Below are 15,451 nucleotides of genomic sequence, written 5' to 3'. Positions count from 1 at the left end.
GCAGCATCAGCACATATCTACGCGTCAAATGCAAAAATCTTGGTTGGCGGCTTTCGAAACCCAAAGCTAGCATCTGGTGATTTTGCAGCTGTGGGGCCGATTGCTTGATCTGGTAGGACGAGTGGTGGTGTGGTGGGCTCACTGTCGGCGTGGCCGGGGTGCAGACAGGGGGCTCCACAGCTCGTTTGTCGAACCATGCACTCGATCCCAGAGTTGTCTGGCCATGGCGGCACAGCCCATCATACCATTTTGTTGTTGCCATTGCCTGTTTGCTCGAACCAGCCTGACGCCTTGGATGCGCCATGCCCTCGGAGGGGTTGATGCCCACAGCGGCGGAACCTTGTGCCAGCCCGGCTTTGCTAAAGGGCCTGCCTTGAGATCTGAAATGGTTGTATAAAGGATATGGGGGCTGTCTTCCCCAGACAGATGGGCCAGATGGGATGCGACACCACCACAGAAAGACATCAGACCAAGCGGACAGATCAAGCAGCCGAAGCAGCTCAACGATTCACCCGATTCGTCACCTTCCGCAGCTCATCTATTCTTCCATCTCTTCTACCACACACCATCCACCATGGGCCTCGCCAGTGACCGGTTGCGCATGCACGTCGAGCGCCGCGACCTTTACATCAACCTCGAGGCCCGCGTCCGCTATCTGCACAGCTTCCTCGACTTTGGCAGCCGCGACATCGAGGCCCTGATCTCGGGCGCCAAATACGTGCGCGCCCTGATCCCCGCCGTCGTCAACATCGTCTACAAGAAGCTGCTGCAGTACGATGTCACGGCGCGCGCCTTCACCACCCGCAGCACCAGCTTCGAGGGCCCCATTGACGAGTACCCCAACGAGGACAGCCCCCAGATCCAGCACCGCAAGATCTTCCTGCGTGCCTACCTCGCCAAGCTGTGTTCGGACCCCAGCCAGATGGAGTTTTGGGAGTACCTGGACAAGGTTGGGTATGTACAGATTCATGCCTAATCCAATAGTGAGAGAGGTCTTACTAACTTGCAGCCTCAGTATGATGCATGTAGGCCTCGGCCGCGCACACCCCCTCCACGTCGAGTACATCCACCTCGGCGTCTGCCTGGCCTTCATCCAGGACATCATGAGCGAGGCCATCCTGTCGCACCCGCGCCTGCCCATGGATCGCAAGATCGCGCTCGTGAAGGCCCTCGGCAAGGTCATCTGGATCCAGAATGACCTCATGGCCAAGTGGCAGGTGCGCGACGGCGCCGAGTTCCGCGACGACGACGACGAGGGCACCGTCGTCATTGAGGACGAGGGATACCTCCACGGCAAAAAGATCCTCGACGACGAAGAGGTCCCCGACATCGCCGTCTCGTCGCCCACCTCTGCATCGTCGCCGTCAGCCTCTGGCGACCAGAAGAGCGCCGTCAAGCCCCTGGCCTCGCCCACTAGGATACCCAAGTCCGGCGCCGTCGGTGCTGGAATATGTCCCTTTAGCGGCGCCCAGCTTGGGGCCGCTACGAGCGAGAAGTAGAGAGCGGGTGGCTGTTGCAGTTGTTGGTGCTGACGATCTCATGAGACTATGAACTTTTTAATCCTTTTTTTTTCGTTTGGCCATGCCATGACGGGATCACGGCATGGCCCAGCTGGCGATATCAGCAAAAGTGGACTTCTTTAGATACATCTCCTTAGTGTCATACAATATCATATGTCCAGTTGATACACTGCCAGCCTTACCTCTCCCGGCGTTACGGGTGGCTGGCTCGTCAGGGGTTGGGCTGCCAACCAAATGTCGACTCGTGCGGATGCAAGGCCCAAATCTCTCGCCGCCGCGCTTTTCTAGCCAATACCTGTATCAATAAGGGTTGCGCCTCAGCGGCTATGCGGTTTTTGATTTACAGTGGCAGGGCCAAGCTTGTCAATCCTATTCGCCCACAACCTCGCGTGGCAGGTTCATTCCCAGCTTCAGCGACATGATGAGCCCAGCCTGCGCGGATAAAGCCTGGCCAGCTTCCCGAACTCATGTCGGTCGGATCGGGCAGCCCTTCTCTCCTTCGCTTAACCCTTTAATCGCTGTGTTGTACGAATCGCTTAGGCCACCCCCCGACCCCTTAGCAGTTTCTCTTATCTGAGCCAGCGTCCCTTACCATTCATCAGAAAATTCTCTGCGTCCCCGTCGCCGGAACTCCTACCTGGTCTACCATCGGCTACAGCGATGAGCCGTTGGCACAAGTCATGGTGCGGCGCTGAGGAGGAGGGCGTGCAGGTGGGACCGGGCGGCGTACCTCACTGTCTGACCTGTCTCCGGTCTCCGGATGTCGTGCAGCTCCTTGCGCAATTGGCCCTGGAGCATTCCCGATTGAACATCCCACCGGACGAGCCTCCTGGCGAGATGAATCTTGCATGGCCCCCGACCGTTCCGTATCTGAGATCGGGGGTGGAAGAGACGACGGCCGAGGCGGGCCTCGATGTCGCCGTTTCCCAGCCGCCGCGGGAATCGTCCAGCGCCAGCACATCGCAGCCTCAAGCTGCGCCGAACACAGAGCATCCGTCTTCGGTGTACCCGCAAACCCTACGCCCAGACCAGATACGTCTTCTGGTCCTGGACTCCCGCGATACACCTAGTCGCGCAGCCGAGGCCGACGATAACTGGCCGATCCACGTCGAGCTCAAAGCGTACAACGACGACGACTGTCCGGAGTACGAGGCCGTCTCTTACGCCTGGGGCGGAGAGGATGGAAACAGCTTACCGTGCCGACCTGTCTATGTCGGGCGACCTTGGGATCTCCTCTTTCAAACAAGAAACTGCTACGAAATGCTCCGCCTCCTCCGCCCCCGACATGGCCTTCGGTTTATTTGGGTGGATGCCCTCTGTATCAACCAGAGTGATCTCGAAGAAAGGAGCCAGCAGGTGGCCAAAATGGCATTTATTTACGGGCATGCCTTACGGGTTGTTCTCTATCTAGGGCCGGACATGGTTGCCCATTTGCCGCCATCATCGTTCCCAACCAGACGCAAGTTGGAGGATCTGGTGCCTCATTCTGCGCAACCGCCGCCCTTTCCCGATCTTCATCTCCAGGATCTGCTGGGGCGCCGATATTTCAGTCGGATCTGGGTCGTCCAGGAACTTTTGCTCGCCAAGCAGGTCCTGGTACGCATACGAGATGTTGACTTCGTGGCGGATCACCTAACATCCTCGAACCTGCTCGGCCGCTCCGCCTGGAGCTGGGCAGATACCCCGGCTCCGTGGCTTGCCCACGTTTCCCAAGGCACCATCAGCCCAGCCGAACTTCTGAGAATCGGCATCAGCCGCGAGGCCAGCGACCGGCGAGACAATGTCTTCGGCGTCCTGGGCCTGCTGCATCCAGACCTGCGCCTGGTCCCAGACTACTCGATCAGTGCCGTCCATGCTCGCATCGGCTTTGTGGCACATTGCCTGCTCAAAGGGGACGCGCCGGACGTCCTGCTGCACCCCGGATCTCGTAACGCCACCGTGTATCCCTCTTGGGTACCATGGCCGGCCGTCGGAAATACCGCCTGGCGCCCTGTCACTTCGACACTGGATAGGTCGTGGAGAGAAACTTTGGCGCGAAGCCACAACGGGATGCTCGACATCCATACTATCAACGTCAACGATGTCCCTCCCGAACTAGATGTCGAATGGCATCGAGACGCCCACGTCGACCCCACCACCGGCTCCCTCAGCCTTCAGCTTGTTCGTCTGATGGCAATTGAGAGCACCCCGCTCAAACTTGCGAGCTCCGATGGGTTCACTATAATGGAGCTGTCCAAGCCGAACTCGCCCTGGCGCTTTTGCTTGGTCTTCCAGGAGACACCTCACGAGCTGGATCTGAGGCCCGGAGACGATCACATATTCATACTTGACGGCGATACAAACCCGCCCTTCGACCTTGCTCCGGTGATTCTCGTCATGCGGCGCGTGTCCAAAGAACGCCTAGGTTTCCAACTCGTCGCCTGCTGCCACCAAGTTTACATTTCTTGTTCATCCGGACGCGGACTGGCCCCTATACCTCGTCCGCATGCCCCATTACCTCACCACAGCTTCCTGCATTCCGATTCCCTGTCTCAGATTCTCGAGGAGCGCCAACGCGAAGCCTTCTCCCGTCTCAAGCGCATATTCTTTTGGCAATACGGCTACGGACTCGTGCTCCTACTGCCAACGATTATAGCAACGGTCTTGGTCGTTTCCAACAGCCGGTGGAGACCGTTCATGCCGGCGCCTTTAGTAATATGGGCACTCACATCCTTCCTTGTGTACCTGCTCTCATGCAAATACAGCCTCGAAAGCCAGCCGGGTTTCAAACGCAAGCTTGATCTCAAATTCGAACACAAACTCGAGGATGAACGCGAACTCGAGTGCGAACGCAAACTCGAGCGTGACCGCGAACTCGAGTGCGAACGCAAACTCGAGCGTGACCGCGAACCCAAACCCGCCCCGAAAGATCCATGTCTGCGCCGCAGTCTTTTGGAGCATATTCGAGTCTCCAGCTTGGCAAGGGAGATACGGAAACAATCTGCCCTGCAGGGCCCGCAGGGCCATACATCCACAGTGCTCGAGGTTACGCCTGATATGGCAAGCCTCTTGCGAACGCTGAGGGCGATGCAAGGGGTTCTGAACGACGAGCGGGGCGCCTCGCCCTCCTTCGTGGACATTGTCATAAAGGAGCGCGCCGGGGCAACGCCGATGGTAACGTCCTTTAATGGCGTCCAGTGCGTGGAATTTCACGTTTTCCTGTCCGATCTCAGCATGATGAATTTGTTGTTCAACGTAGTGGCCCTGGCGAAGGCGCCCCCGGCCTGCCTTTGGCGACGAGGGCCTGTGTGGGCTTTGGGTCTGGATGCCGGAGGGCCAGAGGAAGACGACTTTCACCACATCACCGTCGTTGATATGTGCGCCCTCTTTCACTTTGTGGGCCGGAAGAAGCCGGGAGGAGACGCGGTGCTGGCCGGCACGAAGCGGTCGTTATACGCACTCCTGCCCGTCGAAATTCTCAAAGAGTGCTACCGCAAGCTCTGGCCGACCTGGTTCGCTGAGTTACGAGTTGCCGGGCTCGGCAGGGGGTTGACGGCGGAGGGTGGTCGTGAAGATGATGAACTGTCGCTGTTCCTCAAGTGGGCATCCAGGCTGCCCGAGGACGAGCCGCTGCCACAATCGGCGCGCGAAGATCCGGACTACAAACGGAACGTCCCCTATTGGGACCCCGATGTGATGGAGTTTGGTGTTGACGGGAGCACTTACAGGGTGTCCATTGTATAAATGGGCCAGACAGGAACTAATAGCACGCAGCACCGGGTACATTCGCTGGCCGGCGCGTTGATGGAATGCTAACGAGAGGCATTTCGAGGGAAGTTTTGGTTCGACGAAGCAGCGCCAGGGCTTATAGGCATTACAATTTGCGAGACAGTTGCTCAAGAAATTGCCCAAGGATAGCTGCACTCCAGCATTGCAAAGCGATTTGCCAAAGATTGGACTCCAGACAGCATGATTCACCTGGAATAAAACCTTTGGATTGATGCTTGGAAATACTCCAGGAGGCCATGACTGATACCGAGCCTGATACGATAAGGAGTGATAGGCGGCTGGCTGGCAACAAGGAGGGAGCCATCAGGAGTAGTCTTACAGCCAGTCTTTGCCACTACGATGATCGATCTTCACTCAGAGCAACGCCATACGTGTAGCCTCGTATGGGAGAGTCACAGAAGCCAGTCGATAATGGATTGCTTCAAGTTCATTGCTATTTAATAAATCAACAAACACCCAGAGACCAGAGTGCTGGCCAGAATCGGCAACAGCACCCTTGAGACTTGGTGTATCAGCTCCTCGGGCCTCGAGATAGTGCAAACCTTGGACTCCTGTGATGGCCACCTCGCGCCCCATGGAAGGACGCGGGCTCCCCTACGAGCTCCTCGCGGCCATCTACAGCCACATCATCCACGAGTTCCTGGCCAAGCCGCGCCTAGTCTCCCTGGAAGCCACCGACTTCCCCCGACTGGGCGGCGCCGGGGTGCGCCTGGTGTGTCACAACTACCGCACCCTCCGGCAGGACGACCCAATCCGGCGCCTGCGGCTCGTCAACCTCACGTCCAAGCAGATAGTCGACGACATCATCCGGGCCCTGCCCCCGGCCGGGCGCGAGCTCATGGACAAGTTCCCGCGCCAGCTGCACGGGCTGCAGCTCAGCCCGCGGACGGACCTCTTCTTCCTGTCGAGCGTCGTGCTGGCCATGGCGCACCCGCTCATGTTCCACCCGGGCATCCGCGGCGTCGGGCTGGCGGACCTGCGGGCGTTGGGCGGCGTGGCCGTGTCGGCGCGCGAGATGGGCCTCTGCCTCGAGAGCTGGTGGGAGCTGGAGCCGCACGGCGAGAGCGAGGCGCGCATGCTGCAGCTGCTGGCGGGCCGCGACCCGGGCGCGGACCGCCTCGTCGTGCTGCTCGGCGCCGACGGGGTCTCGGACGGCGTCCGGTACGAGCAGCTGGCGTTCGTGCCCGAGGAGGAGGCGCGGGACGTGGAGAGGCGCTTCGCGGCGGGCCCCGGGGACCTGCTGCTGGTGCGCAACGTGATGCAGACGTGGCGCCGCTGGAGGGATGCGAAGGGTGTCAGTGTGCCCAGGCTGGAGTTTGCGACCATCAGGCGGGAGCTGGGTCGGTGATGGGGCGTGGTCCATGTGTCCAGAGCCGACACATTGTTGATTATTCTCCCGTATTTTTCTTTGCGTGCCTGTATTTCTGCTGAATTAAGCCTTAGCCATATGCCATGCGTATCCTTGGTCGGAAGAAAACGATTGGGTGCAGCCATGGCGACATGCTGCCGTATTGTTCATCGTTAGCGCCTCTCTGGTGGATTTAGCCTCGGCCCACAGGATCCCAATCGCCGAATAATTGATCACTCAACAGCCCAATGCAAGCGACGCGGATATGTCAGCAACCACTCGACGAGAAAAGTGGCTGAGAACACCCCCTCAATGTCAGTAAAGACATGCTTGCCGACGACAGCCTCTGATTACTGATGAGTCCTAACACGAGTGACTTTACTGAGGGTGTCGTGATGGCCTGGGAATTGTTCATCATTGTCGACTGCCGAGGAGCAGTACGCCTAGAGAGGATATAAGTCAAACGGAGAGCCCCTGAGATAGAGAACAGTCAATATTCATATCCATAGCTTCAACCACATCAATCCCAGAGCATCCTATCACAACCAACTAAGCCTGGATAAATCCAAAAAAAATCACCACAAAACACCAAAGACAAAATGACAAAGGGCCTCGTCCTCCTCACTGGTCTGAACGGCTACATCGCCGCCCAGACCGCCGCCGCCCTCCTGGCTGCGGGCTACTCGGTCCGCGGCTCGGTTCGCAAGTCCGCAAGCGCAGCCCAGGTCGTCGCCGCCCTGTCAAAATACGGAGACCGCCTCGAAGTCATCGAGGTACCCGACATCACCGCGCCCGGGGCGTTTGATGAAGCCGTCAAGGTAGGCGGCCCAGCTCCCGTCACGTACCCCATAAAGCCTCGGCTAACCACCATACCCAACAAAACAGGGCGTCTCTGCCGTCGCCCACCTCGCGACCCCCGTCTCCCTCAGCTTCGACGACCCGGAGCCCGTGCTCAGGACGGCCGTAGAGGGCACGACGCGCGTGCTCGAGAGCTCGGCCGGGGAGCCGTCCATCAGGAGCTTCGTCGTCATGTCGTCCATCGCCGCCATCTTCGGGCCCAAGCCCGACGGCCACGTCTTCACCGAGGCCGACTGGAACGCGACCTCGGAGGCCCTCGTCGCGTCGCAGGGCAAGGGCGCGCCCGGCCTGCACATCTACGCCGCCAGCAAGGTCGCGGCCGAGCGGGCGTTTTGGAAGTTTAGGGACGAGAAGAAGCCCGGCTTCACCATGACGGCCATAAACCCCGTGTAAGTGAGCCCCCTGTCTCGAGGAGAGAGAGTGGCCTTTGCTGACTTTATTTTTTCCCCCGATCCGCAGCTTCGTCGCGGGCCCCCCACTCGTCACGCCCACCACCCCCGAGCAGATCAGCGGGACGGTGTCGTGGGTGTACCATCTCCTGGCCGGGCGCAAGATGTCGACCGTGTTTCCCGGCGGCGGCTTCGCCGACGTGCGCGACGTGGCACGCATGGTGGTGTTCGGCATCGACCAGGCCGAAAAGGCCGACGGCGAGCGCTACCTCGTTTCGGGCTCGTTCGGCACGCCCCAGGCCGCCGTCGACGTGCTGCGCAGGGCCTACCCGGATAGGCGGGACGTCATCGAGGTCGGCACGCCTGGCGAGGGGTATAATGCCGACTACTCGTACCCGTCCTCGTCCATCTACAATTCGAGCAAGGCCGTCAAGGCGACGGGGCAGCCGTTCATCGGGTACGGGAAGATGGTGCTCGACTCGGCAAAGGCCTTTGAGGGGCTGCTGTGAGGTCGAGGTGTGTTTGCGTGAAGAGCACGACCTGGGTCCTTGAGACAACCATGCTATAGATGATTCCTGATGTGAAGGCTGCGCAGGTATACGTATACCTAGTTCGAATAGATTTCCTTGTTCACGGTTTGTTGAAGGCGTGCTGCCATAGCGTTGGCACAGACAGGCTGTGGACGACCCCCAAAGGCCACCCTAGACCGCGCAATTTACAACATTCATGTCGTAAACGTACATCTCCCCCGTGTTCTTCCCAACCGCCATCTGCTTGTTGTCCCAGCTGAAGGCGGCGGCGGCGAAGAAGGACGAGTCGTCGACGCGGGCCTCGCCCATGAACCGGCCCGTCGCCAGATCCGAGACGTCGAAGCCGACCTCGGTGCGGCAGGCCAAGTAGCGGCAGTCGGGCGAGATGTCGAGCGGCCAGCCTTCGGTCGGCCGCGCCGCCTCGAGGCTGTACACGCGCGCCTCACCCGTGGCCGGGTACCACAGCATGACCTCGCGGCCCCAGACGCTAGCAACGACGGAGCCGTCGGCGCTAGCCCGGAACAGGCCCACGCCCTCGCGGTAGTGGTGGTGCGGCGCCCCTGTGGCGGCCATGTCGAACTTGCGCAGCGTGTGGCCCGTCTCGACGTCGGTGATTCGCACCACGCCGTCCAGCGACGCGCTCGCGAGCGCGTAATCGCCGCCCACCTCGGGCCCCCCGCCACCGGCGCGTGGCACAAAGGCGAGATGGGTGAGGCGGCCGCTGAAGTTAGGTAGCACGCGCAGCAGGTGCGGCGGCTTAGTCGGCGTCACGGCGACGAGCCAGACCCTCGACGGGTTGCTAATCGACGCGGCCGCGATGATCTTGCCGTCGGCCGACCAGGCGATGGGCTCCGAGATGGGCAGCGCCACCCAGGTGGCTCGCGCAAAGGTCGCCAAGGGGGGGCCGGGGGTGACGTGGTAGATGTTCAGGTTCGGCTCCCGGTACTCGTCGTTAGAGCGACACGTGGGGCACGCGATCGAGATGGCCGCCGACCCTGGGCGGGGAGGGGCAAAGGCCAAGTCGGACGCCAGGAAATGCCTCCTGTTCCCGTGCCCGTCGTGGTTGATGGCATAATCGTCCGGGTTCGCGAGATCTAAAACCCTGCGTGCGCGCCATGCATACAAGGTCTTGGGTGCCTTTTCAACATAGGCAAACTGCGTGCCTTCTGGCCTTGGCTCTGCCAATCCCAAAATCCACTCGCCGTTGGGCGAAAAGGCCAGCTTGAGCACCTCCCTGCGGGGGGATATGGGCTGCAATGCTCGGCGGGCCACCAGGATCACCGTGTTCGTGTCCGCGTCTGTGCCTGTATTTCCCGGTGATCCAGCTCGAGAAAGCGGCCGGCCGGCAGTCGAGGAGCTTGGCGGCGCGAGGGGGTGTACGTCAGATATCTGCTCATGTTGCCGGTGGTGAGGATAGTCAGGAGGATTATCCATGACTTTGGCCGGCTATACTTTCTCTGCTCTGCAAGATTTGTGCTATGGATTCTCGGTTTGATGGCGAGGCGAGCATTGAGAGGTCCGAGTATCGGCCAAAATTAACCCAGAGGCAGCCGCCATGTGCTGTACCGTACCCTGTGTGTCTTGGCAACTGGGGCTGTTCCTTCGACGGTCAGCGGGGCAGTGTCTAGGCATCCGGGGCCCTGCCACATCCAGTGTGCTGACTGCATAGTCATCGATGCCTAGATTTCACGTGGGGAAGCGGTCCGTTGCTGGCCTGATTCTTTACCTTCATAGTCTCAGGTACCCGAGCAAAACAAAGCCTCACCTGCGAAAAGGAAGGAAAGCAAACGACATAGCGCGAGATATGTAAAGTATCGATAATGCTAGGCAGCGAATCTATATGCACCGACCTTACTTTACCTCTCACCCTGTAAAGATAATGGCCCTAATACTGCTGCTTGTAATGAGCCCGAATGAGCCCGAATGAGCCAAAGACCCATCGAGGCTAGCTACAAACTGACGCCTGGTTGCTGGCAAAGGGCGGGCGCTATAGGACATCGGGAACCCTTCCCTCAACCTCACTCAGTGCGGCCAGGTTGTTCTCGCTGATGCCAAGTGGCTTCACGGTCTCAGCGACGCCGTTGCCAACCGCGGACAGGGATGCTGCGTCGGAATCGCCAGCCAATAGCGCCGCGCACTCGACTACGTCTTCGGGCTCGAGCAGGTGCCAGCGCGCCAGCGTGACCTTGGTGCTGGGCCCGACAGTAGTGCTGAAGACGTGCTTCGTCTTGAGTTCGGGCTCGGCAACGCCGTCAGCGGGCACTGAAAGCGTGTTGAGCGAGCGGAACATGTCCTCGTCGGTAAAATCGTCACCCATACAGAGCACAAAGCCGAGCTTGTCTCGGCCCTCGGCAACGAGGCCGGCGTTGTACTCGAGAACCAGGCGCTTAGCTATTTGGCCCTTGTTGATGAACGTCGGCCGGACTTCCAGGTTCGCCTTTCCTGGCATCACCTCGACATCCCACTTTCTCGCCACCGTGGCCTCAAGCTCCTTGTGGCAGTCGCGAGCCATCTTGGGGCCTTGCTCTTGATCTGCGAGGCGGTAGTGCCACGTCAGGGCGCAGCGCTTGCGCTCGATAAAGGTGCCTGACGCAGTAAAATGAGATGGTCAGTCAGTCAATCAGTAGGGCAGACAGGGGTTTTTAGAGTTCATCAGTGACAGAAACTCACCCTCGCATTGTTCCGTGTACTTTTGGAAGCAGGCCATAACCTCCTCTTGCCAGCCCATGTCAAACTTGTCGGCAAGGTTCTCCCACTCATCGCTGCCGGGGTGCTTCATAAAGCTGCCGTGCTCGGCACTGAACCCCAGGCTGGCGATGTGGCCCAAGTGGGCAGAGAGGAAGTCCTGGTCCCTGCCGCTGATGATCCATACCGCGTTCCGTTCATCGGCCGCGAGGGCCTTGAGGGTCTGGAGCAGGCGCTCGGTGGGGACGGCGGCGCTCGGCTCACGCACGATGGGCGTTAGGGTCCCGTCGTAGTCGAACATGAACAGGCGCTTGCCAGCGGCGCGGTAAGTCCGCAGGAGGTCTGCACGATCCAGGAGCGGGGTTGTGATGGTGTTTTGGCCAGAGCCGAGGACGTGGACAAGCTGGGTGACGAGCCCCGTGACCCATTCCTGTACCGTCTTGGCGGTAACGTGCTTGTAGAGTTCCGTCTGCATCTTCTTGCGCTGCTCCTTGTCCATGGTCAGGGCGCGGTTGATCTCGTCGGCGACGCTCGTGAAGTCCCAGGGGTTTATGTGGATGGCATCGCGCAGGCTACCGGCGGTCCCCGAGAACTCTGACAGAATCAGGGGTCCGTGAGAGTCGCGCTGGCAGATGACGTATTCCATCGAGGTGGTGTTCATGCCATCTCGGACACTGGTGATGAGGCCGATGTCGGCGGCGCGAAGGAGGGCGAAGTACTCGTCCTGGCTGATGTACGAGGAGAAGTGGCGCACGGGCTCGAAACCCAGACTTCCGTACATACCGTTGATCCTCATGACCAGCTCGTTGACCAGGGTGCTGACCTTGTTGTCCTCCTGCTCCCCCTCGATGCTGGTGGGGCTCGTCACCTGGATCAACACAACCTTGTCACGCCACTCCGGGTAGTTTTCAAGGAAGCGCTCGAACGCGCGGAGCTTCTGGGCGACACCCCGCACCGAGTCGAGGCGGTCGCGGCCGACGATCAGCTTCCGGCCTTGGCTAATCCTCTCGCGTAGATCCGTGTTCAGGCGGTTGACAGAATCACTCCAGGCCAGGCTCTCGACTTTGAGGGCGTCGATCCCGATGGGGAAAACACCCACTTCAACGCGCGCGCCGTAGGCATTCACGCCCTTGGCGTCCGAAGAGTAGCCCAGCACGCGGGTGCAGCAACTGCTGAAGTGGCGCGAGTAGCTGTAGCTCTGGAAGCCGATCAAGTTGGAGCCCAGCACTCCCTCGAGCACCTCCTTGCGGCGGGGCAGGCAGCGGAAGAACTCGCTCGAGGGAAAGGGCGAGTGCAAGAAGAATGTGATGTATATATGGGGGGCGCGCTGGCGCAGCATGCTGGGAACCAGCATGAGGTAGTAGTCGTGAATAATGACGATGTCTCCGGGCTTGTAGATCTCGATGATCCGGTTGGCGAACTTCTGGTTCATGCGGTAGTAGTCGGCCCATTGCACACGCTCCTTGCGGCCGTCGTTGGGCTCGTGCTGTTTGTAGTGGAAAAGGTTGTACAGCTCGTGCTCCGCGAAGCGCCTCCACCGCGCCTGGTCCTTGAGCGTGATGCCATCCTCGGTAACCTCATTACCGTCACAGAGCCAAACGGCGACGGTCTTAATCCTCGGGTCGTGCGACAGTTGGCTCTCGAGGCGGTGCTGGTCCTCACGGGGGATCCACAAGCCCTCGGCAAGTGTAGGCGCCGGTGCGGGGGCCTCGCCATTAACGGGGATGGGCTTGGACAGCGAATTAAGAGCGGGAAGGTTTGCTGTGGTGGCCGGGGGCGTCTGCGGAGGCGACGGCAGGTCCTTAGGCGGCTCGATCTCGCCGGTCCACGCGACGACGGTGTGGTTCCAGGGTGTGTTATCCGACGACAGGTGTGACAGCGAGTCGAACAGGGCCGACTGGCCTCGGCGCGGGTTGAGGATCTGCGTGGTGTACGGTAGACAGTCAGTCGCGACGAAGGAGCAAGGGAGCAGCGGACTCGGGGCTCAAGACGGGAGAGCACAGTGGCTTACCCAGTCGGCGCCTTTCCTATACTCGAGCGAATAGGGGATGTTGAAGGTGGCGGAGATGATGTTGCCGCTCAGAGACAAGTCGGGGTTGAGGGCGCGTATGTTGGTCAACGACTCCTTGCGGGTGGCTGCCCTCGGCATTCCTATCCTTTTGCGGATTTCGGGGTCGGGTGCGGACGCCGAATCGGCGGCCTGGGGGCCCAAGCCGTCATCGCCCAGGCCGAGGCCAACGGGCGAGCTGACCATGTCGCGGAGCTGTGGCCCAAAGTAACCCCGGCGTTCTCCACGCTCGTCGTAGTCGTCCTCCTTATCGTCCTCTCGGCCCTCGAAGTAGGTGTTGCCGTGAATTCCTGGGGTTACGGGGACCTGCGTGATGGAGTCGTCGAGAGCTGGCGGGAGCGGGGATTCGCCGTCGCCAGAGCCCGTCTTAATCGCCGACGGAGGGGCCATCGTGTCCAGGCCTGTGCTGCAATAGCTTGGCTCCGTGAGGTTTTACTCGTGTCGGTGGGGTGGGGGTCGCCAGGCCCGAGCTCCTTCCTAGGCTGCCCTTGCGCTGGCTTGCACGCTGCCTCTGGGGTACGCCTCCTAACCCGAGGGGCAACGCTGGCTTGACCGACGTGAATGACAGGGAGACAATCCGAGCCTATTTTGAGAAACTAAAATCGGATCAAAGTGCAGGCTGAAAAGAGGTAAGAGTAATAATAAAGCCAACGATGCCAATTAGGTGGCAGATGAGTTTGTTAGTCCAGATGAAGGAGAAGAAGCAGAAGCCAAGTGCTGCGGCAGGGAGGGGTTGGCTCCCAGCGAATAAAAGATCGCCCAGAGAACAAGACGAGAGAATCAGGAAGGAAGGTGCAGATGGGAGCGGTACCGGCCGTCTCTGTGCGACGGCGGCGACTGGCGAAACTGCGGCGAGAGATAGATTGTGAAAGCGGTCGTGGCCGAACACAGATGAAAGGCGCTGATTAAGTTTTTTCTTTCCTTTTTTTCACCGTCGAAGGTGACTTTTAGGCCTGGCGATGACGGGGAAACGAGCAGCGCAGAACTCGCCTCACTGGGGAAATCGGCTCGCTGATATCGATTCCTCACGGCAGCCTTCAGAAGAGCTTGCACCAACCACTTACAGCAGGCACACGCAGTCGTGAGGTCAGGGTTGCAGGGGTGTCGCGCGAAGTGGCTCCCCTCGAGCAAGCGTGCATCGCTCGCTGCCCGTCGTGGTTCTGGACCGCCAACTCCGCCCAAATTATCCTTGCTTGCGGGTCTTTCGGGCCATGTCGCTTGGTTGGAGGAGACCTGAATGCTTCGCCGATGCAGGCCACCTATGTTGAGAGCCGTATCTACTGTGCAGGCAGGTAGCCCTGCGAGCCTTTGACCAGGGTGTGCCTCCCGCGTGGCGCGCCCGACCACACCCTCAACCTTCCATGGCGGCTCTTGCGGCTTCTCTTGCGGCTTCGAGGCACATCAGATAGACCCAATGTCGGGCATCCTCGCTGCGGAGGGGCGCGAATAAGGAGGGCATTGATGCCAACTGCCCCACCAATGCATCCGCCGGAGATAACTGAAAGATTTTGTTGGCCATCGTCCACAGTTGCTGGGCACCTACCTCAGACTCTTCATGAAGTAGAATCAGACAAGCTCCCGTTCCGTATTGCGGTCAATGGAGGTTCCATAACAACGCCGTAGATCGGTTGATGAGGGAGCAGAGAGTGGGGTTCTTGAGCTTCTATGAAAGGCTGAGATGGAAACTGACGTAATTTCGACATTTGCTAACCGGCCGCAGTCAAATTGAGACCACCCCGCCCAAATATGCCAGCCCGACCGCTACCAACCCATTCAACATGAGAGGAGCGGTGAGTGTCGGGCTCCTTGCTGCGCCAGACCCGGCCATTCCTTTCTGTCACGACTAGTAGCACCACGTAAAGGCTGGTGTATGGTATCAGGGGAAAGGCATGTGCATTCTGCCAGATAGACGGCTTCGCTTGTCTCCACCGATTAGACGCTCTAAGTGCAGCTAAATTTACCTAGTAGACAGCTGAGAGAGCAGGGCGTGCCCAAAAGGGAGCATATGTATGGTTCATCTCCGGCGGACTTGGTCTTATCACCAACCAGGCCAGGGAAAAGGTAAAAGGGGCAGGGGAAAGAGACCTGAAAGAATTCGGCAAGATCAGCCTGAATCCGCCCTACACACTCTCGCGACTAGCGAGAACCAACACAGCGCATTTATTTCCCTCAGGCCGGCCAGGGGCCTGGATTCCGACGCATCTTTTCTCTTTGCGCTATTTTCCTCGAGTGATGCCTTCGAGACCCGATCGGCGTGTCCTCGGTAACACGCAGTGCTGGCCGCC

At 59.7% G+C, this 15,451-nt stretch overlaps 6 protein-coding genes across 6 annotated transcripts; 4 read left to right on the top strand and 2 right to left on the bottom strand.

Moving 5' to 3' along the window:
- Positions 1-200: 200 nt before the first annotated feature.
- On the top strand, positions 201-1,643 carry GGTG_05293 (hypothetical protein). Its single transcript, XM_009223092.1, has 2 exons — positions 201-954; positions 1,016-1,643. The coding sequence occupies exons 1-2, from the start codon at positions 575-577 to the stop codon at positions 1,497-1,499; spliced, it is 864 nt and encodes a 287-aa protein (XP_009221356.1). The 5' UTR covers positions 201-574; the 3' UTR covers positions 1,500-1,643.
- GGTG_05292 (hypothetical protein) lies at positions 1,570-5,243 on the top strand (the record flags this gene model as incomplete). The annotated part of the gene is made up of 1 exon (XM_009223091.1): positions 1,570-5,243. The coding sequence occupies exon 1, from the start codon at positions 2,181-2,183 to the stop codon at positions 5,241-5,243; it is 3,063 nt and encodes a 1,020-aa protein (XP_009221355.1). The 5' UTR covers positions 1,570-2,180.
- Positions 5,244-5,844: 601 nt separating this feature from the next.
- On the top strand, positions 5,845-7,008 carry GGTG_05291 (hypothetical protein; the record flags this gene model as incomplete). The annotated part of the gene is made up of 1 exon (XM_009223090.1): positions 5,845-7,008. The coding sequence occupies one exon, from the start codon at positions 5,845-5,847 to the stop codon at positions 6,634-6,636; it is 792 nt and encodes a 263-aa protein (XP_009221354.1). The 3' UTR covers positions 6,637-7,008.
- A 3-nt stretch (positions 7,009-7,011) lies between these two features.
- On the top strand, positions 7,012-8,420 carry GGTG_05290 (hypothetical protein). Its single transcript, XM_009223089.1, has 3 exons — positions 7,012-7,454; positions 7,522-7,883; positions 7,954-8,420. Exons 1-3 carry the CDS (start codon positions 7,236-7,238, stop codon positions 8,390-8,392), a joined length of 1,020 nt encoding a protein of 339 aa, XP_009221353.1. The 5' UTR covers positions 7,012-7,235; the 3' UTR covers positions 8,393-8,420.
- A 164-nt stretch (positions 8,421-8,584) lies between these two features.
- On the bottom strand, positions 8,585-9,810 carry GGTG_05289 (hypothetical protein; the record flags this gene model as incomplete). The annotated part of the gene is made up of 2 exons (XM_009223088.1): positions 8,585-9,647; positions 9,695-9,810. 2 exons carry the CDS (start codon positions 9,808-9,810, stop codon positions 8,585-8,587), a joined length of 1,179 nt encoding a protein of 392 aa, XP_009221352.1.
- A 264-nt stretch (positions 9,811-10,074) lies between these two features.
- GGTG_05288 (trehalose-phosphatase) lies at positions 10,075-14,459 on the bottom strand. Its single transcript, XM_009223087.1, has 3 exons — positions 13,110-14,459; positions 11,084-13,019; positions 10,075-10,999 (listed from the first exon to the last, which is right to left on the bottom strand). Exons 1-3 carry the CDS (start codon positions 13,554-13,556, stop codon positions 10,401-10,403), a joined length of 2,982 nt encoding a protein of 993 aa, XP_009221351.1. The 5' UTR covers positions 13,557-14,459; the 3' UTR covers positions 10,075-10,400.
- Positions 14,460-15,451: the final 992 nt, after the last annotated feature.

The sequence above is a fragment of the Gaeumannomyces tritici genome (genome assembly GCF_000145635.1).
Source record: "Gaeumannomyces tritici R3-111a-1 unplaced genomic scaffold supercont2.3, whole genome shotgun sequence".
NCBI lineage: Eukaryota > Fungi > Ascomycota > Sordariomycetes > Magnaporthales > Magnaporthaceae > Gaeumannomyces > Gaeumannomyces tritici.
Note: the sequence above shows the minus strand (reverse complement) of the source record. Positions and strands in the feature narration are given on the sequence as shown.

Coding starts and splice junctions, on each gene's coding strand:
- GGTG_05293 (XM_009223092.1), top strand. CDS start 575: ATGGGCCTCGCCAGTGACCGGTTGCGCATGCACGTCGAGCGCCGCGAC. Junction 955..1,015: donor GAGTACCTGGACAAGGTTGG/GTATGTACAGAT, acceptor TTGCAGCCTCAG/TATGATGCATGTAGGCCTCG.
- GGTG_05290 (XM_009223089.1), top strand. CDS start 7,236: ATGACAAAGGGCCTCGTCCTCCTCACTGGTCTGAACGGCTACATCGCC. Junction 7,455..7,521: donor CGTTTGATGAAGCCGTCAAG/GTAGGCGGCCCA, acceptor CCAACAAAACAG/GGCGTCTCTGCCGTCGCCCA. Junction 7,884..7,953: donor ATGACGGCCATAAACCCCGT/GTAAGTGAGCCC, acceptor CCCGATCCGCAG/CTTCGTCGCGGGCCCCCCAC.
- GGTG_05288 (XM_009223087.1), bottom strand. CDS start 13,556: ATGGCCCCTCCGTCGGCGATTAAGACGGGCTCTGGCGACGGCGAATCC. Junction 13,020..13,109: donor ATAGGAAAGGCGCCGACTGG/GTAAGCCACTGT, acceptor TACACCACGCAG/ATCCTCAACCCGCGCCGAGG. Junction 11,000..11,083: donor GTACACGGAACAATGCGAGG/GTGAGTTTCTGT, acceptor TTACTGCGTCAG/GCACCTTTATCGAGCGCAAG.